Genomic DNA, 25,191 nt, shown 5'->3' with positions numbered 1-25,191 from the left:
ACAGGGTTGCATGTGACATGATGTGAGGAGGGGAATGGAGGCAGCAGGAAGCCACAGACTGAGAGTTATATAGTGGGAGGAGCAGGGTCCCCAGCAGCACAGAGTATATCAGGACATGAATGATATGTCAGTGAGGACAGGGCTGCATGTGACAGGGGCAGTGACATGATGTGAGGAGGGGAATGGAGGCAGCAGGAGGCCACAGACTGAGAGTTATATAGTGGGAGGAGCAGGGTCCACAGCAGCACAGAGTATATCAGGAGATGAGTGATGTGTCAGTGAGGACAGGGTTGCATGTGACAGGGGCAGTGACATGATGTGAGGAGGGGAATGGAGGCACCAGGAAGCCACAGACTGAGAGTTATATAGTGGGAGGAGCAGGGTCCCCAGCAGCACAGAGTATATCAGGAGATGAGTGATGTGACAGTGAGGACAGGGCTGCATGTGACAGGGGCAGTGACATGATGTGAGGAGGGGAATGGAGGCAGCAGGAAGCCACAGACTGAGAGTTATATAGTGGGAGGAGCAGGGTCCCCAGCAGCACAGAGTATATCAGGAGATGAGTGATGTGTCAGTGAGGACAGGGCTGCATGTGACAGGGGCAGTGACATGATGTGAGGAGGGGAATGGAGGCAGCAGGAGGCCACAGACTGAGAGTTATATAGTGGGATGAGCAGGGTCCCCAGCAGCACAGAGTATATCAGGAGATGAGTGATGTGACAGTGAGGACAGGGCTGCATGTGACAGGGGCAGTGACATGATGTGAGGAGGGGAATGGAGGCAGCAGCAAGTCACAGACTGAGAGTTAAATAGTGGGAGGAGCAGGGTCCCCAGCAGCACAGAGTATATCAGGAGATGAGTGATGTGACAGTGAGGACAGGGCTGCATGTGACAGGGGCAGTGACATGATGTGAGGAGGGGAATGGAGGCAGTAGCAAGTCACAGACTGAGAGTTATATAGTGGGAGGAGCAGGGTCCCCAGCAGCACAGAGTATATCAGGACATGAATGATATGTCAGTGAGGACAGGGCTGCATGTGACAGGGGCAGTGACATGATGTGAGGAGGGGAATGGAGGCAGCAGGAGGCCACAGACTGAGAGTTATATAGTGGGAGGAGCAGGGTCCACAGCAGCACAGAGTATATCAGGAGATGAGTGATGTGTCAGTGAGGACAGGGTTGCATGTGACAGGGGCAGTGACATGATGTGAGGAGGGGAATGGAGGCAGCAGGAAGCCACAGACTGAGAGTTATATAGTGGGAGGAGCAGGGTCCCCAGCAGCACAGAGTATATCAGGAGATGAGTGATGTGTCAGTGAGGACAGGGCTGCATGTGACAGGGGCAGTGACATGATGTGAGGAGGGGAATGGAGGCAGCAGGAGGCCACAGACTGAGAGTTATATAGTGGGAGGAGCAGGGTCCACAGCAGCACAGAGTATATCAGGAGATGAGTGATGTGACAGTGAGGACAGGGCTGCATGTGACAGGGGCAGTGACATGATGTGAGGAGGGGAATGGAGGCAGCAGGAAGCCACAGACTGAGAGTTATATAGTGGGAGGAGCAGGGTCCACAGCAGCACAGAGTATATCAGGAGATGAGTGATGTGTCAGTGAGGACAGGGCTGCATGTGACAGGGGCAGTGACATGATGTGAGGAGGGGAATGGAGGCAGCAGGAGGCCACAGACTGAGAGTTATATAGTGGGATGAGCAGGGTCCCCAGCAGTACAGAGTATATCAGGAGATGAGTGATGTGACAGTGAGGACAGGGCTGCATGTGACAGGGGCAGTGACATGATGTGAGGGGAATGGAGGCAGTAGCAAGTCACAGACTGAGAGTTATATAGTGGGAGGAGCAGGGTCCCCAGCAGCACAGAGTATATCAGGACATGAATGATATGTCAGTGAGGACAGGGCTGCATGTGACAGGGGCAGTGACATGATGTGAGGAGGGGAATGGAGGCAGCAGGAGGCCACAGACTGAGAGTTATATAGTAGGAGGAGCAGGGTCCCCAGCAGCACAGAGTATATCAGGACATGAATGATATGTCAGTGAGGACAGGGCTGCATGTGACAGGGGCAGTGACATGATGTGAGGAGGGGAATGGAGGCAGCAGGAGGCCACAGACTGAGAGTTATATAGTGGGAGGAGCAGGGTCCACAGCAGCACAGAGTATATCAGGAGATGAGTGATGTGTCAGTGAGGACAGGGTTGCATGTGACAGGGGCAGTGACATGATGTGAGGAGGGGAATGGAGGCAGCAGGAAGCCACAGACTGAGAGTTATATAGTGGGAGGAGCAGGGTCCCCAGCAGCACAGAGTATATCAGGAGATGAGTGATGTGACAGTGAGGACAGGGCTGCATGTGACAGGGGCAGTGACATGATGTGAGGAGGGGAATGGAGGCAGCAGGAAGCCACAGACTGAGAGTTATATAGTGGGAGGAGCAGGGTCCACAGCAGCACAGAGTATATCAGGAGATGAGTGATGTGTCAGTGAGGACAGGGCTGCATGTGACAGGGGCAGTGACATGATGTGAGGAGGGGAATGGAGGCAGCAGGAGGCCACAGACTGAGAGTTATATAGTGGGATGAGCAGGGTCCCCAGCAGCACAGAGTATATCAGGAGATGAGTGATGTGACAGTGAGGACAGGGCTGCATGTGACAGGGGCAGTGACATGATGTGAGGAGGGGAATGGAGGCAGCAGGAAGCCACAGACTGAGAGTTATATAGTGGGAGGAGCAGGGTCCACAGCAGCACAGAGTATATCAGGAGATGAGTGATGTGTCAGTGAGGACAGGGCTGCATGTGACAGGGGCAGTGACATGATGTGAGGAGGGGAATGGAGGCAGCAGGAGGCCACATACTGAGAGTTATATAGTGGGATGAGCAGGGTCCCCAGCAGCACAGAGTATATCAGGAGATGAGTGATGTGACAGTGAGGACAGGGCTGCATGTGACAGGGGCAGTGACATGATGTGAGGAGGGGAATGGAGGCAGCAGGAAGCCACAGACTGAGAGTTATATAGTGGGAGGAGCAGGGTCCACAGCAGCACAGAGTATATCAGGAGATGAGTGATGTGTCAGTGAGGACAGGGCTGCATGTGACAGGGGCAGTGACATGATGTGAGGAGGGGAATGGAGGCAGCAGGAGGCCACAGACTGAGAGTTATATAGTGGGATGAGCAGGGTCCCCAGCAGCACAGAGTATATCAGGAGATGAGTGATGTGACAGTGAGGACAGGGCTGCATGTGACAGGGGCAGTGACATGATGTGAGGAGGGGAATGGAGGCAGCAGGAGGCCACAGACTTGTTAACTTCTTTAACTGGCAGTATATCCACTACCATTACATAATTCCATATGCGTTATCTTCTATCTCCCTTCTTCTAATTTTACACGACAATTGAATGGTTATAATACACAATACAATACACTTGCTGCTATAAATTCTAGGACTATGGGAAGTCAGTGAGTTTTGTGCCCCATAAAAGCACAAAATGTATAAATCTAAGGTGACCTCACAGCTCATGGTATATACAGACGTTACTGCACTCCAGTCACTGTATCCTCACTTGTACCTCCGCCCATCTGAATGTGTTAATGGAAAAACAAGTATAACTCTCTGTTCTGCACTGTACGGGTATGGGACTCGACACCAATTGGTCGACCTGGAGTCCGGATACCGCACTGTATGTCACCATAGAGGGTGTGGTAGGCAGCAGTCCCTAATGACTCTCCGGACCCCTCCTCAGCATTCCCAGCGATCACTCATACACAAACATCCCCCTCCCCACTACCAGCCACTGGACAGATCACATCAACACATATTTAAAGACTTTTATTGTTTTACTGAAAACAAAACAGGAAACCAAGATTGAGGGTTGGCAATGGTCCAAGGGTGTTGGGTGAATTTGGGGATGGGGGCAGTTTAAAATGAGAAAAAAACCAAACAAACAAACACAACAGAGGTGGCCGAAGTATTAAAAATAACTTGAAAAATTAAAACCCACTGGAGGAAAAAAAAATAAGAAATAAAATACACCAAGTGAAAACAAAACGAAAAAAATCCCCCCCAAAAAAACAACTACAGCCATTGTAAAAGGAAACCAGGGGAAGGAAAAACAAAACAAAAAGTTTTATTCACACTATGGTACTGCTAACATTTTTTTTTTTTTTTAAAAAGGTTTCTGGTACTTTATTCTAAAATCAGACTTTTTATGGTACAAGTGTTAACATATCTGTTCAGTATATAAATCAGGAGTTTCAGCACCTTTTTTTTTAATTCTGTAACTTTCAAAACTTTGTCATAAAAATTGTCGTTAGGAATTCATTTTGTGGTAGCATGGCGAATACAAGTCCCACACGCCATCAGTCATCGGTAATGGAAATTGTTGAGAAGGTTATCTTCTCTCCCGAGCCGCAGGTTGACGGAGGTGCCAAAAATGTCTCGTATTTGTGACCGGCTAATATCAGAGAGACGCTGTCATCTTATTGCAGGATTTAAGCCCGCCCAGAACGGAGCAGCAGTGACCAGGCGACGGGGTAATCCAGGTGGAAGGATCGCACAGTAAACCACGACTGATATCTCCTCGATACATCGCTCCTCGCTATCAGAGACCGGCAGAACAATCTCCTCCGCCTCTCAAATTTTTTCTATCGTCTTAAAGAGAAAACTGTTCCGTTAATGTTCTCATTTAATCGACTTCCCAATTAAAAAAAACCCCAATGTATAATGTACTTTCATTAAAAAATACGGAGCGTCCATAAAACGGATCTGTGCAGTACGCAGAGTAACGTAAGGAGCACATCCTGACAACCTGTAGGAAGGCGGCTGTGAGGACAGCATGGCAGACGCAAGGGGGCGCAGAAGACGCTGCACCACACCCGCCAGAGACACGGATTCTGCTAATGAAGGTACATTACATCATTTTTCCAACGGGGAAGTGATCAACGTAAACACAAAGAACGAGGACATTCTCTTACAACATAACTTCTAGTGTGTGCTATACATTACTCTTGCTGGTGTTATATAGGCGAGAGGGCATTGGTGGACAGCAGCGGAGATTCTCCAAAAGGAAAGTCATGCAGTAAAAGGAACCCAAGACAAAATGGCAGTTTTATTGTGATACGTAAGGACGGAGCGTGGAAATCGCAACTACGCGTTCCCTGGAGACGGGAGGACTCCGTGATCTATGGTCTATTTTTAATGGCTTTTCAGCTGTTGTGGGACTACAAGTCCCAGCAGGACCACCTAGTTCCACAAAAGATGGAGAGCCGGAGGCGGACTATGCCTGGTTTAGGGCATCCACGTATAACATCCTATAGAATTGTACGGCAGCATCTGGAGAGCCACGTCTGCCCTATACGTAGAATGCTTTTACAGCCGTATTAAAGTTTTCCAGAAGCGTCCCACCAAAATTGCTTGGATCTACGGCACGACCTTTATACCGCACACTTCTCCAGGGTCGGATGAAATCCCACCTGCCATGGTCTTCCTAGGCCATGGGTGCAATCGAAATGAGCCAGTGATCAAATGGCAAATACCTCAATAATGTAACGAGCTATCAAGCTAATCCGATCTTTTCCCTGTAAACCATTTGACTGGCTGTAATAGGCGTATCAGTTCGGCAAGTGTAACGCATTCAGTCTGATCGCCAGCATCACCAAGCCCTACTGATCTCCTGTCCTGCAAAACTGGACACTTACAGCCACTGCACCAGGCTCAAACACCGCTCTAAGACTAGAATTATAGCTCATGATTCCGGCAGTAAATGTATGGTGTAGGTCGTGTCACTAACCAAGGGTCTCCACACTAACGTTACAGAACTTGCGTTCCTTCGTAAAAGGGCAACTATTGAGGATTCTGGGCCTCTAAGTAAATGTGGGCCTAGGAAGGTATAGTTCCGTCCCGGGCCTCTCTACGTTTGAACCGCGGGTAAAAGAAATCCGTCTTTGACAGTTCTCCCTTCCAATAAAGTCTTTAAGGACAACAGTTAGAAAAAAAAAAAAAATGGCAACTGAAAATGTTTTTCTTTTGCTGGTCAATCTCCGCGTTGCCTGTGGCAGAACAAGAGAAGTCCGCGCCTTTCATTCCACTTGCCCGAGTTCTGCGTGAGCGACGGAGGATTAATACAATTCTTCCCCCCTGTGGTGGGGGTGTGAAACACTTTCACTCGTTAACTCCTTCACTGCCAGGCTGGCAGGGTGGATTACTCCGACAGGAGAAGGGGTTACTTTAGTCCGTGATTGCTTTAATAAGAAAAAAAAATAAAAAAAATAATTGTGGAGTCTGCGGGGCCTCTCCATTTATCAGGTGGCGGCGACGCTGTCTCCAGGTGACTCTGCTGTCAAGTCAGGTTTGTTCCGCAGGTTTTTTTTATTTTTTCTTGGTGTTTATTTAAAAAAGGGAACAAAGTCTTTAGGAACCTCAGCGTTTGTTGGCAGCAGAGGGTCCAAAGTTCCTTCTGTTATTTCACACTGGTCATAAAAGGGGGAGGGGGGGCAAAAACAGGAAGAGAGGGGGTGGGGTCCACGTGGCTTTCTCAACAAACGCTGAGCGGGGTGGCGGAACTAGTGTCTGGCAGCCCGTTCTCCTGCGTAGCTTCGGTTGGGGTATCTGGCTGGCACTGGGGAACGGCTTTCACCACCGAGTGTTTGCATTTGGGGGAGCCGCAACGACAGCTGAACAGCTTGTTCTTAATGTCCCAGAAACGTTCACCGTAATCAAACCTGCAAGAGAAGACCCTGGTTTAAGTCTGAGAAAAGCATTCCTAGGCCCAGATTTATCAAAGTGACTGATAAATTGCACGGTGATAAACTACCGACCAATCAGCTCCTAACTGTCATTTTTCAAGCACAACCTGTAACATGACAGTTGGGAGCTGGTTGGCTGGTATTTTATCTCTGTGCTACTTATCACTCTCTGAGGCTTGATAAATCTGGGCCCTATTGGTAAATCACAGATAATGATAAAGCTATACGTCTTATTTATATTATAGTTGTTTAGACGCCAACCCTCCTCCCCTTCTTATAGTGTAGCGTCAGCTTTCCGCAGTCTCGTCTGCGCGTGTATCAAATATTGTCCTGTCAATCTTTTATGTATTCTTCTGTTTGTTTGTAAAAAGCCAAAATGAAAACCATTGACCGGGCTGTAACGCCGGGCAAAGGCCGTGCGCAGGGAGAGAGCATCTGGTCACCAGCGGAATCCTGAAATGGGGAGCGTCAGTTCTCAGCGGTGTGCGCAATGGCGTTTGGCTGTACACATCACCGTATATTACATTAGACAGACATTACTAATTTTCCTGCAGACCTGTACGGGCTGTAGGGAAAACCTTAATGTCATTGGTTACGATTCGTCTGACAGTAGCGGGAGGCACTTTGCGTCTATCGCGGAGAACTGAATTGCCCCCTAAGAGTCTATACTGATGCTACATTGAATAACATTAGCGAGATTATATAGCAAAGTACTGGGGCACTATGTCAGGGACTCAGCTTATACGTCAGGTCACGTTTTCTTGTCATTCCCATTGAGACCCCAATCCCTCCATTCCATATAGCGGTGTCTAATAAAAAAAGGTGCTCACCCAATCTCTTCTCCAGCCAGGATTTGTCGACTGCTGAAAAAAGCAATTCGGGGGAAACGCAAGTCTTGGTGGGACATGAAGACCCGGACGGGGAGCAGGTTGGGCTCGCAGAGGTGGTTGATGAAGCGGCTGATGTTGCCGTAGAACCGCGCATCGATGCAGTAAACCTCTCCGTCCTGCGGCACAAGAGAAGCCAATGAAATGTAGCACCTTTACATATTACGCTACTCAGGGACCAGAAAGATTATTACAGAGAAACTTTGCAACAGATGAAAGAACCAGGATGTGCCCAGATACATAAGCAACCGGCTGCAGAGTATTTTGCCACTGGAGGCCCATGCAGTCATAGTAATCACATTATCAGTGACAGGAAGAGGCACGAGCTGGATGCCACGCGGCATTACATTCAGCCCAGAATACGTTGCGACTACCAGATGCCAAGCATGACCGATTCACTGTTACCCCCCAATACCCCGTGCTGCTATAGTATAATAAACCGCTGAGAATACTGAACACTGGAATGAAAGGGACGTCTCACGGGTTCAGGACCCTTTGCGCAGGATTCTTGACGGTCAACAAAGAGCAAAAGAGATCAAAAACATACAACCGCCCATCCCCCCATAATCTTCCCAAAGATAAGACTCAGTCGTTTTTTAATGAAAGCAGTGAAGAAAAAAAAAAGAAAAAGTGAAAGCACAAACGAGGCCACGGTAGTGTGAGGAGGAGCCGTGCGTGTCCCTAATATCCCGGGGAATAGAGAGAACAGAGGGAGGCAGGGGAGAGGGGGATCTTTTCTTCTCTGCGGTGACCAACTTTAATTACCGCTGCTAATTTCAGCCACGTTGGGGGCCCCGAGCAGAAAGATGCATTAAAGGAGCCGGCCGTGCCCTCTGGGCTGGTACATAATGATCTTTAATGGATGGCCCATGCCACACAGTTTAAGTGGTTGGTGGAGAGCGGTCAAGTGTAGCAGCTTAGAGAACACTGCACACAGCCCCCCGCACGGACAGGCTCCGGTTATAGCTACATATTACCCTCCAAGACATGTTGCTCGCGCTGCAGAGGATGCAAGCAAGTTGCCGGAGCCTGTGTGATCAGCTCGTAGAAACCTGCGCAAAGTCCCGTGCTAGACTAGATCTGCCTTACCAGGAGCCCAGTCACGCTGCAAGCAGCGCCACTGCAAAAAAGTCTATTACTCCAGAGGTGCAGCGCAGGCTGGTTCTCCGCTCACTGCTACTAGCGGCTTGGCGACGTCTCCTCCCCTCCCCCTTACCTGCACAGAAGTACTGTGCGCTACTCAGAATCTCACCTTATTGTCCAGGTCAAACAGAAATGTGTCGTCTTCACGTACGTCTGCCTCAGAGTCCGAAATTAATTCCCCGACATACCTGACAGGAAGCACAATAAAGGAAACCGTAAGGCGCTGTGATTTACATCACGCCGCTATATACCGCCTGCGTACTAGACAGGTCAGCTGTGTATCCGAGTATCTGCAGATCATAGCAAGGTCCTCAAGGTAGAGGGTGCAGGAAATCGGGGGTCGCTTGGCTCACTTACTCGCACACAAACGTTCCCGTGGGAATGTCCTGCAGGGTCCGTACTCCCCAGCCCATAGTCTTGGTCCGGTACATTTGTAACCTAACTCTGCAAGAACAAGATGAAGGGGTTAAATGTGGTGCAAGAGAAAGGGCTTTGTGCATCTGTCAGCCTTAGGGCTCATTCACCCGGCCAGAAACCGGGAAGCACTCAGAGAACGGTGTGTATGGCTTTCTGGTATGCAATGTACGCTGCCGGCCACGGAACACAATCCTGCAGCATTTTCGGTGCACTTCTCCTGCAGTTATGTTTTGGTCACAGCGCAGGGCGTGAAAGTCAGTAACCGGGTGTGAATGAGCCCTTCATCAACGCAAAGTGGCCCACTTAAACTCCCATAGATGGGGCCCCCTACTGGATGAAAGAGAACGGGGGAGGTGACCGGCACTCTAAGCCGCCATACAATGAGGTTACCTGGTGATAACACGAAGTATGTTTAGTAAAACACATCTTATACAAACAGTAATTCCCTCTCTGGAGCTGCTACTTGCTACAAATCCAGGAAACATTCAGCTTATCACATATACTGCAATATATTGAGCTTCCATTAGTTTATATACCCCACTCATAACCTGGCTGTAGGCCTTCAGCTTCTCACCCTGAGTTTATGTTTATGCTACGTATAATTCGGCTTATCATACTAGTCCTTTAAACACTCATGAGCCAGGTGACATGGAGACTTGACGTCTGTCAGCCCCTGTGTAATTCACGAGTCGCCCAGTTTAAAGGGACAGTCTGGCAAGCCTACGTATAATAGTAATCTTCGGTTGTGCCTACCCACGGGCACGTTGCGTTGTTCTCACTATTTAACTTTGTATGTCTCTCGTTGTATATTGGACATTGGAACGTTAATCTTTTGCTACTCCGTTCTCGCAATATGAAACGCGGTTCTATGTTGCCACCTGATAATGTGGAATTTTTCAGGTCTGCATCTTTGTCATATGTTGTGTTATTTTTTTTTTTTTTGGGGTGTAAATTTAAAAAAAATCTTTAATAAAAAAGTACACAATGAAAACAAAACAAAAACTGCAGCATCTCACAGATTGGAAAGTTTGTGTGACAGGGAGAATACAAAATATAAATGAAAATAATATCATGATAACTGTATAACTATGAACAGCCCCGACCAGCACATACAGATGTGCCCTCGTACTCCGGCCGCGGGTGAGCTGATAGATCCCGCGCCATTCTGCTTGCACCAAGCTTCTTTGCGCCTGAATCAGTATTCGGAACACAATGAAACTTGGCGTGCAAAAAAATAAATCTGTGGCCTCTACTTTGTAGCACACAGATACACAAGTGTCGCACACCAGATTAATCAGTGCAGTCGTGTGGAGCGATCCATCACATCCGTTTGTGACCAAGATAACGCACCAAACGACCCTTCTCTGGTGCACTGAGAAGGGCCGTTTGGTGCGGCTGCAGCAATAGTGTGAGGACACATCTGTATGTAAAGTACTGTACTATAGTACACTACATTCTGCCCAGCAGTATATACGTCCCTCACTGACCACCCTGTATGTATATATGTACAGTACTGCTACACAGCGCACTACATTCTGCCCAGCAGTATATACGTCCCTCACTGACCACCCTGTATGTACATATGTACAGTACTGCTACACAGCGCACTACATTCTGCCCAGCAGTATATACGTCCCTCACTGACCACCCCATATGTACAGTACTGCTACACAGCGCACTACATTCTGCCCAGCAGTATATACATCCCTCACTGACCACCCTGTATGTATATATGTACAGTACTGCTACACAGCACACTACATTCTGCCCAGCAGTATATACGTCCCTCACTGACCACCCTGTATGTACATATGTACAGTACTGCTACACAGCGCACTACATTCTGCCCAGCAGTATATACGTCCCTCACTGACCACCCCATATGTACAGTACTGCTACACAGCGCACTACATTCTGCCCAGCAGTATATACGTCCCTCACTGACCACCCCATATGTACAGTACTGCTACACAGTGCACTACATTCTGCCCAGCAGTATATACGTCCCTCACTGACCACCCTGTATGTACATATGTACAGTACTGCTACACAGCGCACTACATTCTGCCCAGCAGTATATACGTCCCCCACTGACCACCCCATATGTACATATGTACAGTACTGCTACACAGCGCACTACATTCTGCCCAGCAGTATATACGTCCCTCACTGACCACCCTGTATGTACAGTACTGCTACACAGCGCACTACATTCTGCCCAGCAGTATATACGTCCCTCACTGACCACCCTGTATGTACAGTACTGCTACACAGCGCACTACATTCTGCCCAGCAGTATATACGTCCCTCACTGACCACCCTGTATGTACAGTACTGCTACACAGCGCACTACATTCTGCCCAGCAGTATATACGTCCCCCACTGACCACCCTGTACGTACATATGTACAGTACTGCTACCCAGCGCACTACATTCTGCCCAGCAGTATATACGTCCCTCACTGACCACCCTGTATGTACATATGTACAGTACTGCTACCCAGCGCACTACATTCTGCCCAGCAGTATATACGTCCCTCACTGACCACCCTGTATGTACATATGTACAGTACTGCTACACAGCGCACTACATTCTGCCCAGCAGTATATACGTCCCCCACTGACCACCCCATATGTACAGTACTGCTACACAGTGCACTACATTCTGCCCAGCAGTATATATGTCCCCCACTGACCACCCTGTATGTATATATGTACAGTACTGCTACACAGCGCACTACAATCTGCCCAGCAGTATATACGTCCCTCACTGACCACCCTGTATGTACAGTACTGCTACACAGCGCACTACATTCTGCCCAGCAGTATATACGTCCCTCACTGACCACCCTGTATGTACATATGTACAGTACTGCTACACAGCGCACTACATTCTGCCCAGCAGTATATACGTCCCTCACTGACCACCCTGTATGTACAGTACTGCTACACAGCGCACTACATTCTGCCCAGCAGTATATACGTCCCTCACTGACCACCCTGTATGTACAGTACTGCTACACAGCGCACTACATTCTGCCCAGCAGTATATACGTCCCTCACTGACCATCCTGTATGTACATATGTACAGTACTGCTACACAGCGCACTACATTCTGCCCAGCAGTATATACGTCCCTCACTGACCACCCTGTATGTACAGTACTGCTACACAGCGCACTACATTCTGCCCAGCAGTATATACGTCCCTCACTGACCACCCTGTATGTACAGTACTGCTACACAGCGCACTACATTCTGCCCAGCAGTATATACGTCCCCCACTGACCACCCTGTACGTACATATGTACAGTACTGCTACCCAGCGCACTACATTCTGCCCAGCAGTATATACGTCCCTCACTGACCACCCTGTACGTACATATGTACAGTACTGCTACACAGCGCACTACATTCTGCCCAGCAGTATATACGTCCCTCACTGACCACCCTGTATGTACATATGTACTGTTCTGCTACACAGCGCACTACATTCTGCCCAGCAGTATATACGTCCCTCACTGACCACCCTGTATGTACATATGTACAGTACTGCTACACAGCGCACTACATTCTGCCCAGCAGTATATACGTCCCCCACTGACCACCCCATATGTACATATGTACAGTACTGCTACACAGCGCACTACATTCTGCCCAGCAGTATATACGTCCCTCACTGACCACCCTGTATGTACAGTACTGCTACACAGCGCACTACATTCTGCCCAGCAGTATATACGTCCCTCACTGACCACCCTGTATGTACAGTACTGCTACACAGCGCACTACATTCTGCCCAGCAGTATATACGTCCCTCACTGACCATCCTGTATGTACATATGTACAGTACTGCTACACAGCGCACTACATTCTGCCCAGCAGTATATACGTCCCTCACTGACCACCCTGTATGTACAGTACTGCTACACAGCGCACTACATTCTGCCCAGCAGTATATACGTCCCTCACTGACCACCCTGTATGTACAGTACTGCTACACAGCGCACTACATTCTGCCCAGCAGTATATACGTCCCCCACTGACCACCCTGTACGTACATATGTACAGTACTGCTACCCAGCGCACTACATTCTGCCCAGCAGTATATACGTCCCTCACTGACCACCCTGTATGTACATATGTACAGTACTGCTACCCAGCGCACTACATTCTGCCCAGCAGTATATACGTCCCTCACTGACCACCCTGTATGTACATATGTACAGTACTGCTACACAGCGCACTACATTCTGCCCAGCAGTATATACGTCCCCCACTGACCACCCCATATGTACAGTACTGCTACACAGCGCACTACATTCTGCCCAGCAGTATATATGTCCCCCACTGACCACCCTGTATGTATATATGTACAGTACTGCTACACAGCGCACTACAATCTGCCCAGCAGTATATACGTCCCTCACTGACCACCCTGTATGTATATATGTACAGTACTGCTACACAGCGCACTACATTCTGCCCAGCAGTATATACGTCCCTCACTGACCACCCCATATGTACAGTACTGCTACACAGCGCACTACATTCTGCCCAGCAGTATATACGTCCCTCACTGACCACCCCATATGTACAGTACTGCTACACAGTGCACTACATTCTGCCCAGCAGTATATACGTCCCTCACTGACCACCCTGTATGTACATATGTACAGTACTGCTACACAGCGCACTACATTCTGCCAAGCAGTATATACGTCCCCCACTGACCACCCCATATGTACAGTACTGCTACACAGCGCACTACATTCTGCCCAGCAGTATATACGTCCCTCACTGACCACCCTGTATGTACAGTACTGCTACACAGCGCACTACATTCTGCCCAGCAGTATATACGTCCCTCACTGACCATCCTGTATGTACATATGTACAGTACTGCTACACAGCGCACTACATTCTGCCCAGCAGTATATACGTCCCTCACTGACCACCCTGTATGTACAGTACTGCTACACAGCGCACTACATTCTGCCCAGCAGTATATACGTCCCTCACTGACCACCCTGTATGTACAGTACTGCTACACAGCGCACTACATTCTGCCCAGCAGTATATACGTCCCTCACTGACCACCCTGTATGTACAGTACTGCTACACAGCGCACTACATTCTGCCCAGCAGTATATACGTCCCTCACTGACCACCCTGTATGTACAGTACTGCTACACAGCGCACTACATTCTGCCCAGCAGTATATACGTCCCCCACTGACCACCCTGTACGTACATATGTACAGTACTGCTACCCAGCGCACTACATTCTGCCCAGCAGTATATACGTCCCTCACTGACCACCCTGTATGTACATATGTACAGTACTGCTACACAGCGCACTACATTCTGCCCAGCAGTATATACGTCCCCCACTGACCACCCTGTACGTACATATGTACAGTACTGCTACACAGCGCACTACATTCTGCCCAGCAGTATATACGTCCCTCACTGACCACCCTGTATGTACATATGTACTGTTCTGCTACACAGCGCACTACATTCTGCCCAGCAGTATATACGTCCCTCACTGACCACCCTGTATGTACATATGTACTGTTCTGCTACACAGCGCACTACATTCTGCCCAGCAGTATATACGTCCCCCACTGACCACCCTGTACGTACATATGTACAGTACTGCTACACAGCGCACTACATTCTGCCCAGCTGCGGTCACATGGAAGAGAGATTACGGGGACTCACTTCAGGCCATTCTGCACCACTCTGTTGCGACAGTTCCGCCAGCAGGAACAGGCGTGGTTACATTCAAAGATGAGCGGCGGCTCCACCATGTTGAATTCTGGCAAAAGGCGTCCACTCTGTGAAGAGAATGCATTGGTGTATAATGCGCCGGCAGTGTCAGCAGTCGCAGGCTATATAATGTAACAATAGGTGCGTGTTCTCGGCTCCTGAGTGTGCAGTGTGGAATGACTACCTATATATAAAAATATATTTGTATGGAATCATTTTATTTCTATGTCACTCGTCCAGCAACAAAACGCGCTTATAATGTACGGTGATCCGCTTTCCGCCTGACCGCAATAACAAATTTCTCGTCTTCTGCTACAGTAGATTTCAGAACTTGCTGCACTTTAACACTCAAATGTGACACCAGCCTAATGTTCCAGGATAAAAGTATCCACGGTTAGTAATAGCCCCTAAACATTTATTTTTCTGTGTTTGCACATAACTTGTTACAGGAAGCCCCCTTTCTTGTATCAGCATTGGCTGCAGTGCAATGCACGGTGTACTTACCATATCATACCAACACCTCATGCTCAGTTGGCTACACATACAGTTCCGGGATGAACAGTCGTCTATGCACACACAATACTGGAACATAAAAATACGATCCAGGTTATTTTCCCTTCCCGAGGCAAATGTACTGCAGAGTAAGGTATTGACACTAGAGGGCGCTGCCTTTCCAGTCATCGTCACATAGTCTCACCTGAAGATGGGTAATGTTTCGGTCCACGTTCAGTGGGGAGGTGACACAGTTCTGAGAGACGTATTTGTAATTGATGGGACAAGGTTCTGCGTCTTCGCCATTGATGCATGGGATTGGCATATTCTCATAGCCCCTTGATATGTCGCTTAAAAAAACACAAAAAAACACACAAACCATAAAACACCGACGATTAGATAAGACCAGTCTTCAATAACCAACCACAGTCAAGGAGAGCGGACAGCAGACAAATAGGCGGATGTGTCGGGAGAATCATAACTACCTACCGGTTCATCACCAGCTCTTGTGCTTTGGGTTTCTGTGAGGAATTACTGCCCTTCTTGAGAGCCATCCAGACCTCAGAGTTTGGGCTGCAGCATTCCAGTGGGGTCTCCCCTTCCTTATTTTTCCACCCCACCTCAGCGCCGTGAGTTAGAAACAGCCTAGACCAAGACAGGAGGGAAGGTGGTCACCAAAACTCATCAAGCCCAAATTTCCGCATTCCAAGCACACTTCAAAGGGACAAGGTCTCATGGACTGAAGACCCCCAAGATGGCATCTAAAAGTGATCCCATTTACTTACGTGACACACTCGTATCGGTTCTCCCGAGCAGCAATGTGAAGAGGGGAGTCCCCGTGGATGTTGACAGCTCTGAGGTCACACTTGGAGGCCAGAAGAGTCTCGGCGATTTCAACGGAGCCGGCAAACGCTGCCCAGTGCAGGCAGATGTTCTCCTCCTGGGATGGGACCAGAGAAGGTTTCAGCAAACGGGCATCTATTTATAACCGACTGGTGTGAACAGGACAAGGAATCGGAGGTGCAAAGTGGTAGGACCACACTATGGGTGTTTAAGGGACTCCTGCCTGCTATGCAGCATTGTAGAGTGCAAGAGGGGCGGGTTATCACCCAGGTGAATGACTTACGTTATCCCGGATGTTGATGTCCGCTCCGTTGGAATGTAACAGTTTAACCAGCTCCACGTGTTTGTACTCCGTAGCCCAAATCATTGGGGTCCAGCCGCCATCATCCTTCGGTACAGACAGAGGGAGAGTCAGAGGCGGTTAGCTACTGTAACTCGTACTTCTCCTGGGCTGACCCGTCGGACAGCCCAGTCTTACTAAGGGAACGTTTCAGATCTTACAGGATTACACTATTCCCCGGCACAATACACATGATGAAGCAATACCACAGGAAAAACATAACTATTAATAATAACATCTCGGATATGCAAATGAGGAGGAAGTTGTGCGGGGCGCCAATTGTCTCCCTGGGGGTGTGATTGTACGCATCTCTGCATGCACACGCTTGATGAAGTGTCATACCGCTGTACAAGTGATTGTCAGAGTAATTACAACCAAGACAAAAGACTGACACTAAACGTGTGGGAAAGTTATTTCAGAGTATCAAACACGGCTCGGAGTGAGAGCTAGCACCTCCCAATACACCCGCTGTCTGCACTCAGCGGAGGCGGACATTTTGGGTGGTCACTGGTTGATCTAGAATAGGGCTGGCCAAACCGGTCCTCGAGAGCTACCAACAGTTCACATTTTCCAGACCACCTAGCTGGTGCACAGGTGTAGTCGTTACTAATTAAGATGTGCTGCATTCATTCCTAACTGACAATTCTACAGATCTCCAGGAGGCCTGGAAAACATGAACTGTTGGTAGATCTCGAGGACCGGTTTGGCCAGCCCTGATCTAGGATCTGCCGCAGCATCGGCACCACTGCGAGCCGGAGACAGACCCTCCGTAATGTAGCTTCCTATTACACGGGGCTGGGCTGTCCTCTCACCTGACAGTTGACGTCCATTTGCTCATTGGTGAGTAGGTACTTCACCACCTCAAAGTGACCCTTTTTAGCAGCCAAATGCAAACACGTAGAGCCTTCAGAGTCCTGGAACCAGACAAAAAGTTACAGCACTGGTTAAATTACACCGACGGTCCAGAAACAACCTCCACGGACAATAAAGCTACAAGTCGTCACCTTGAGGTCCAGCAAAGCTCCGGCCTTGACCAGATATTTCACAGTCTCTAGGTGGTTGTTCTCGGAGGCCTCCATCAGTGGCGTTCGCTGATCCTCCGAGCAGTTGTCTAGGTTTGCACCGGCCTGGACAAGCAGAGACATAGATCTTATCAGTACAACGGGAGCAGCAGCCAATCGGATAATCCAGAGTGTCTCACGCCAAGGTCAGTGTGTGTCCTAAGTTACTGAAGGTATACACTAGCTAATAAGAAAACCAGACTCTACTCTGATAATAAAGGCGAATACGCAGACAATGATCCAGACTATCACTAACTACATGCTGCACACATACAGTAAGCCCTTACGCCCCTCCTGGCGGACAATCACCTGAACTAGCATGTGGCAGGTATCCATGTGACCCATCTCTGTGGCGGCGTGCAGGGGTGTCCTCTTGCCGTGCTGCTCCATCTTGAAATTGGGGTCGATGCCATCCACTTAAAAGATGAAACAATTTCCATTAGAGACCCGGGTGATCTAGACTGTAAGGCTACAAACTATCCGCATCCCTATAGAGTAATCTGTACAGCGATAACTTGCGGGCTTCCTCTAGTGAATGGACCGAGAGGAAAGGAAACCAAAGCTGCGCTGAGCGAGAGAGACCCGGGAATGCCGGTGTATATGATCAGAACCAAGACGCCACAAAGCTGCGACCGCATGGGGCAGTGGTTTCTTTGCTACCTGCGCAGTGGTTACCATCGCCAACTTGGTGACATTGCCCGCTAAAGGCAGAGGACGTCAATATTATTTCAAGAACTGGTAAAAATGTAACTGCACTAGGACGCAATTTTACTGGGCTGCATGATCGCCCGATATCGGTGTGGGTGACCGGAAATATTCTGCCCACTGCGAGACATCAACAGGCTCGCGCAGCCCAATTTGGCTGTCCTTCCGTGTGGGGCAACTGCGCACATATCTAGTTGTTCAGCAGGCTCTGTGGGCCTCTCTCAGTGTATACCCTAACAGACACTGGGGGTCATTCCGAATTGATCGCATGCTGCCGTTTCTTTCCGCAGCGCAGCGATCAGGTCACAACTGCGCATGCACCGTAATGCACAGGCGCGTCGTACGGGTACAAAGCGGATCGCTGCTGAGCGATGGATTTAACAAAGAATCCATTCGCACAGCCGATCGCAAGGAGATTAACAGGAAGAGGGCGTTTGCAGGGCGGACGTGTGACGTCAATTCCGGCCACAAACAGGCTGAAGTGATCGCAGCGGCTGAGTAAGTTCTGGGCAACTCAGAAACTGCACAAAACTTTTTTGTACCGCTCGGCTGCAAAAGCGTTCACATACTTGCAAAGCTGATATACACTCCCCCATAGGCGGCAACTATCTGAATAGCTAGCGAGCAATCAACACGGAATGAGGGCCCACAGCTTATGCTATACAAAACATCAACTACTGGTAATGTACGGAAACCTATACAGTAAATGTAAAAGAAAATGCAACATCTGGAACACCAGGGGTTAAATGCTTTGAAGAGAAGCAACATTGTATCAGCAAAGTAGCACTATTCCTGGCAGGTAGTGAATAAGGAAGGGAGGGGCTGTGAGAATCCAGACTTCTCTTTTTACACGCCCTTGATACCTGTCAACTGAAGCTTCAGAATATGCGTTATTTCCACCAGTAGGCAGCGGAATAATCATATATTATTAAGTGGAGGAAATAAAAAGACGAGAGGCATTTCCTTTTAAACATTCTAGCACTTTTGAAGTTTGACATTTATTTTATTCCAGACACAAATAGTTTAGATTTTTCAAGTATTGCACCTAAATAACTCCAAACACTGAGACACAAGCTAGCCCAATAAGGCAGGTTTTCATTGTGTTATTCCACTACAGCACATGTAACAACCAGGTTTGAAAAGTGACTTCTCCTAATTTATTTATATTTAAAATTACCTGCAAATGTAATCCAAACAATAAAGACTAATATACCGAACGGTACCCCCCTGCTGCATCGCCTGGGCAGACTACATCCCCCACCAGCAGGAAGAGATCCTACACGCAGATTTACACGACACCCTGGAGGTGGGGATTCCAGGGCACAGCACAATTAAAAGAAATTGGCCAAAACCCCCGCCAAAACACTGTATAATAATCAGGTTGTACACTTCTCAGCCACCAGGTGGCACCGTGCTGTCATGTCTCTCAAAGAGAAGGATCTGTGAACCTTTTGTTAAATCAGATAAAGATTCTTTTTTCTTCGACAGAGCTGGAGCAGCTGCTGCTTATTGGCTCGCAGCACATCACAAGGAATAGGCTGCGGCCGGCGAGAAGTCCTTCTGCCCACACCGGGGCGAGCAGAGACTGGGTCACCCCCTAGCAATGTTCAACATTACGAGATTCTCCGGGACATCTCAAATTCTCTTTTATTGCAGTTGCAGCTGCAGAGACCTTATTAGCGGGCTGTGAAGAGTGCCGACCTCAGCGTTTTCCTGTGTACTCGCCAGCACAGAACAGGCGGCAGCCCACGTGTGCGTGAAATGTCAGCAGCTCTGGGAATTCAGAACCTAAATTACCCGGGAGGTGGGGGGCTGGGAGTGCAAGTTCTAACATTGCAGCAGAGGATCTGCAGAGCCCCCCCCCACAGGAGGGTAACAGGGGGGCAGACTGATAAACCCGGGATGCAGTGAGCACTTCCAGACACAGCTGGGGAGGGGTATGGTCTGATTTGTCTGCATCGCATTGGGGTCACGGGTGAGGAACACAAACCTGTAACGCATGTCTATGCAATAAGGCAACGTTCACCTTTGTTACATAGGCCGGTGTTTCTCTCTGGTATCAGCCGCACTAAGTCCTGCACAGCTGCCAGTCTCTCCGACAGCAGAATGTCTGAATACAGCCGCATTATCGTTGAGTATCACATGTTAGTAAATAGCACATCTGACTGTACAGTACAACGTAATGTGCACTTTCATTGTAATGGTGGATTTCAGAGCACTCTATTTCCTACATTAGCTGGCAGAAAGGGCGCCATGGACCGGCATCACACCCCCTGCACCGTTAACAAATATCCCCCCGTGAAAGCAGGAAGATCGCTGCACGAGGTGTCCTATGAAAGTGTTCCGTGTCTGCCAAGGCAGCCAGTTACAAATTGGTACCATACGGACAGCAGGTTGGGTACGGGATCCCGGCACACAGAACACCGACCGTCAGAATGCCGGCAGGGAGACGAGCGCAAAGTAGCCCCTTGCGGGCTCGCTGCGTTCGCCACAGGTTCTATTTCCACTCCATAAGTGTTGTGGACACCCAGGAGTGGGAACAGCTGTGGCGGCGCTGCCGGCATTCTGGCGGTGGGGATCCTGGCATCTGTATTCCGAACGCAGGGATCCTGACTACATCGGGGGGCAGCCACCCAATCGTGGCCTCGCACCTGGGATGGCAGCACAGACACACCCCTTGTTACATCCCTGCTTATACATACATAATGTATGGGATCTATCACATGGAAGTCGCGGCACTTGACGCTAGCGATGAGTGTTTTCCTGTAATTGGGGGCACTGTGCATGCCGTTCCCCCTCCTTAACGTCCATAGCAGAGCTCCCCACGGTGACGGAACACTTGGTGACCGTGTCTGTGGGCAGGACAATCACTGAGCAGCAGTTTTATTTTATTCTTACAGGAGAAACATCGCTGCTCTCTACATATAGAGGGACAGGCGGTGATTTGTCACACACGCCTCTTGTGCCCTGGAAACCGGGAGCAGAGGGTGTAATTACAGGGCGAGTACTCACCGAGCATCATCAGCACCTTCTGCAGCTCTCCTTGCCTTGCAGAGAAATACAGCTGCTTGGGGTGGAAGCGTAACTTCTTAGGCCTGTGAAGCACAAGGTGTGAGATTCAGCGCGTTAGAGGTCAGAGCGCAGATACTGTCCCACAGCATGACACCTGGGTTCCATTAACGCCACCCCTCCCCCAGCCAACAGGAATCACTGTTCTAGTGCAAGTCATTTACTACAGAAGCAGAGAGAGGAGCCAGGGAGGTGATCAGTGGTCATGATTACCTCGTTATCTTCCCATATCTCATTACCACAATGTGTATGATGCTCTAGTACTAACAAAAATCCACTTAGGAACCAGAACAATCACTGCAATGCACTGTGCAGAATGTGACCGTTCTATATGATGCTGTGATTGGCTGCAGGTTGGCCTGATCCTGTTCTATATGATGCTGTGATTGGCTGCAGGTTGGCCTGATCTTGTTCTATATGATGCTGTGATTGGCTGCAGGTTGGCCTGATCCTGTTCTATATGATGCTGTGATTGGCTGCAGGTTGGCCTGATCCTGTGACTGTTCTATATGATGCTGTGATTGGCTGCAGGTTGGCCTGATCCTGTGACTGTTCTATATGATGCTGTGATTGGCTGCAGGTTGGCCTGATCCTGTGACTGTTCTATATGATGCTGTGATTGGCTGCAGGTTGGCCTGATCCTGTGACTGTTCTATATGATGCTGTGATTGGCTGCAGGTTGGCCTGATCCTGTTCTATATGATGCTGTGATTGGCTGCAGGTTGGCCTGATCCTGTTCTATATGATGCTGTGATTGGCTGCAGGTTGGCCTGATCCTGTGACTGTTCTATATGATGCTGTGATTGGCTGCAGGTTGGCCTGATCCCGTGACTGTTCTATATGATGCTGTGATTGGCTGCAGGTTGGCCTGATCCTGTGACTGTTCTATATGATGCTGTGATTGGCTGCAGGTTGGCCTGATCCTGTGACTGTTCTATATGATGCTGTGATTGGCTGCAGGTTGGCCTGATCCTGTGACTGTTCTATATGATGCTGTGATTGGCTGCAGGTTGGCCTGATACTGTTCTATATGATGCTGTGATTGGCTGCAGGTTGGCCTGATCCTGTGACTGTTCTATATGATGCTGTGATTGGCTGCAGGTTGGCCTGATCCTGTGACTGTTCTATATGATGCTGTGATTGGCTGCAGGCTGGCCTGATCCTGTTCTATATGATGCTGTGATTGGCTGCAGGTTGGCCTGATCCTGTGACTGTTCTATATGATGTTGTGATTGGCTGCAGGCTGGCCTGACCCTGTGACTGTTCTATAATAAGATTTTACTTACCGATAAATCTATTTCTCGGAGTCCGTAGTGGATGCTGGGGTTCCTGAAAGGACCATGGGGAATAGCGGCTCCGCAGGAGACAGGGCACAAAAAGTAAAGCTCTTCCGATCAGGTGGTGTGCACTGGCTCCTCCCCCCATGACCCTCCTCCAGACTCCAGTTAGGTACTGTGCCCGGACGAGCGTACACAATAAGGGAGGATTTTGAATCCCGGGTAAGACTCATACCAGCCACACCAATCACACCGTACAACTTGTGATCTAAACCCAGTTAACAGTATGATAACAGCGGAGCCTCTGAAAGATGGCTTCCTTTAACAATAACCCGAATTAGTTAACAATAACTATGTACAACTTATGCAGATAATCCGCACTTGGGATGGGCGCCCAGCATCCACTACGGACTCCGAGAAATAGATTTATCGGTAAGTAAAATCTTATTTTCTCTATCGTCCTAGTGGATGCTGGGGTTCCTGAAAGGACCATGGGGATTATACCAAAGCTCCCAAACGGGCGGGAGAGTGCGGATGACTCTGCAGCACCGAATGAGAGAACTCCAGGTCCTCCTTAGCCAGAGTATCAAATTTGTAAAATTTTACAAACGTGTTCTCCCCTGACCACGTAGCTGCTCGGCAAAGTTGTAATGCCGAGACCCCTCGGGCAGCCGCCCAAGATGAGCCCACCTTCCTTGTGGAGTGGGCCTTTACAGATTTAGGCTGTGGCAAGCCTGCCACAGAATGTGCAAGTTGGATTGTGCTACAGATCCAACGAGCAATCGTCTGCTTAGACGCAGGAGCACCCATCTTGTTGGGTGCATACAATATAAACAACGAGTCAGATTTTCTGACTCCAGCTGTCCTTGCAATATATATTTTTTAATGCTCTGACAACGTCCAGTAACTTGGAGTCCTCCAAGTCACTTGTAGCCGCAGGCACTACAATAGGCTGGTTCAGATGAAATGCTGACACCACCTTAGGGAGAAAATGCGGACGAGTTCGCAGTTCTGCCCTGTCCGAATGGAAAATCAGATATGGGCTTTTGTAAGATAAAGCTGCCAATTCTGACACTCTCCTGGCAGAAGCCAGGGCTAGAAGCATGGTCACTTTCCATGTGAGATATTTCAAATCCACCTTTTTTAGTGGTTCAAACCAATGAGATTTTAGGAAGTCCAAAACCACATTTAGATCCCACGGTGCCACTGGAGGCACCACAGGAGGCTGTATATGCAGCACCCCCTTAACAAAGGTCTGGACTTCAGGGACTGAAGCCAATTCTTTTTGAAAGAAAATCGACAGGGCCGAAATTTGAACCTTAATAGATCCCAATTTGAGACCCATTGACAATCCTGATTGCAGGAAATGTAGGAATCGACCCAGTTGAAATTCCTCCGTCGGAGCACTCCGATCTTCGCACCACGCAACATATTTTCGCCAAATTCGGTGATAATGTTGCACGGTTACTTCCTTCCTTGCTTTAATCAAAGTAGGAATGACTTCTTCCGGCATGCCTCTTTCCTTTAGGATCCGGCGTTCAACCGCCATGCCGTCAAACGCAGCCGCGGTAAGTCTTGAAACAGACAGGGACCCTGCTGAAGCAAGTCCCTCCTTAGAGGTAGAGGCCACGGATCTTCCGTGATCATCTCTTGAAGTTCCGGGTACCAAGTCCTCCTTGGCCAATCCGGAACCACTAGTATCGTTCTTACGCCTCTTTGCCGTATAATTCTCAATACTTTTGGTATGAGAGGCAGAGGAGGAAACACATACACCGACTGGTACACCCAAGGCGTTACCAGCGCGTCCACAGCTATTGCCTGCGGATCTCTTGACCTGGCGCAATACCTGTCCAGTTTTTTGTTGAGGCGAGACGCCATCATGTCCACCATTGGTCTTTCCCAACGGGTTACCAGCATGTGGAAGACTTCTGGATGAAGTCCCCACTCTCCCGGGTGAAGATCGTGTCTGCTGAGGAAGTCTGCTTCCCAGTTGTCCACTCCCGGGATGAACACTGCTGACAGTGCTATCACATGATTCTCTGCCCAGCGAAGAATCCTTGCAGCTTCTGCCATTGCCCTCCTGCTTCTTGTGCCGCCCTGTCTGTTCACATGGGCGACTGCCGTGATGTTGTCCGACTGGATCAATACCGGTTTTCCCTGAAGCAGAGGTTCTGCCTGGTTTAGAGCATTGTATATTGCTCTTAGTTCCAGAATGTTTATGTGAAGAGACGTTTCCAGGCTCGTCCATACTCCCTGGAAGTTTCTTCCTTGTGTGACTGCTCCCCAGCCTCTCAGGCTGGCGTCCGTGGTCACCAGGATCCAATCCTGTATGCCGAATCTGCGGCCCTCCAATAGATGAGCACTCTGCAACCACCACAGAAGAGACACCCTTGTCCTTGGAGACAGGGTTATCCGTAGGTGCATCTGAA

At 49.0% G+C, this 25,191-nt stretch overlaps 1 protein-coding gene across 4 annotated transcripts in view; it reads right to left on the bottom strand.

Annotated features, from left to right (window-relative positions):
• Positions 1-3,826: 3,826 nt before the first annotated feature.
• The window catches only part of EHMT1 (euchromatic histone lysine methyltransferase 1), a 134,303-nt gene continuing 112,938 nt past the window's right edge, over positions 3,827-25,191 (bottom strand). For all 4 annotated transcript variants that reach the window (XM_063935867.1, XM_063935868.1, XM_063935870.1 and 1 more), the window contains exons 14-27: positions 21,429-21,511; positions 18,021-18,127; positions 17,655-17,777; positions 17,463-17,564; positions 16,594-16,698; positions 16,253-16,407; positions 15,957-16,112; positions 15,673-15,817; positions 15,480-15,557; positions 14,928-15,043; positions 9,144-9,230; positions 8,896-8,974; positions 7,587-7,762; positions 3,827-6,732 (exon numbers count right to left, since the gene is read on the bottom strand). In XM_063935867.1, the coding sequence (XP_063791937.1) occupies positions 6,546-6,732; positions 7,587-7,762; positions 8,896-8,974; positions 9,144-9,230; positions 14,928-15,043; positions 15,480-15,557; positions 15,673-15,817; positions 15,957-16,112; positions 16,253-16,407; positions 16,594-16,698; positions 17,463-17,564; positions 17,655-17,777; positions 18,021-18,127; positions 21,429-21,511 (1,699 nt within the window). In that variant the 3' untranslated portion in view covers positions 3,827-6,545. The remainder of the gene's footprint in view (positions 6,733-7,586; positions 7,763-8,895; positions 8,975-9,143; positions 9,231-14,927; positions 15,044-15,479; positions 15,558-15,672; positions 15,818-15,956; positions 16,113-16,252; positions 16,408-16,593; positions 16,699-17,462; positions 17,565-17,654; positions 17,778-18,020; positions 18,128-21,428; positions 21,512-25,191) is intronic.

The sequence above is a fragment of the Pseudophryne corroboree genome, chromosome 8, assembly GCF_028390025.1.
Source record: "Pseudophryne corroboree isolate aPseCor3 chromosome 8, aPseCor3.hap2, whole genome shotgun sequence".
In the NCBI taxonomy this organism is placed as follows: Eukaryota; Metazoa; Chordata; class Amphibia; order Anura; family Myobatrachidae; genus Pseudophryne; species Pseudophryne corroboree.
Note: the sequence above shows the minus strand (reverse complement) of the source record. Positions and strands in the feature narration are given on the sequence as shown.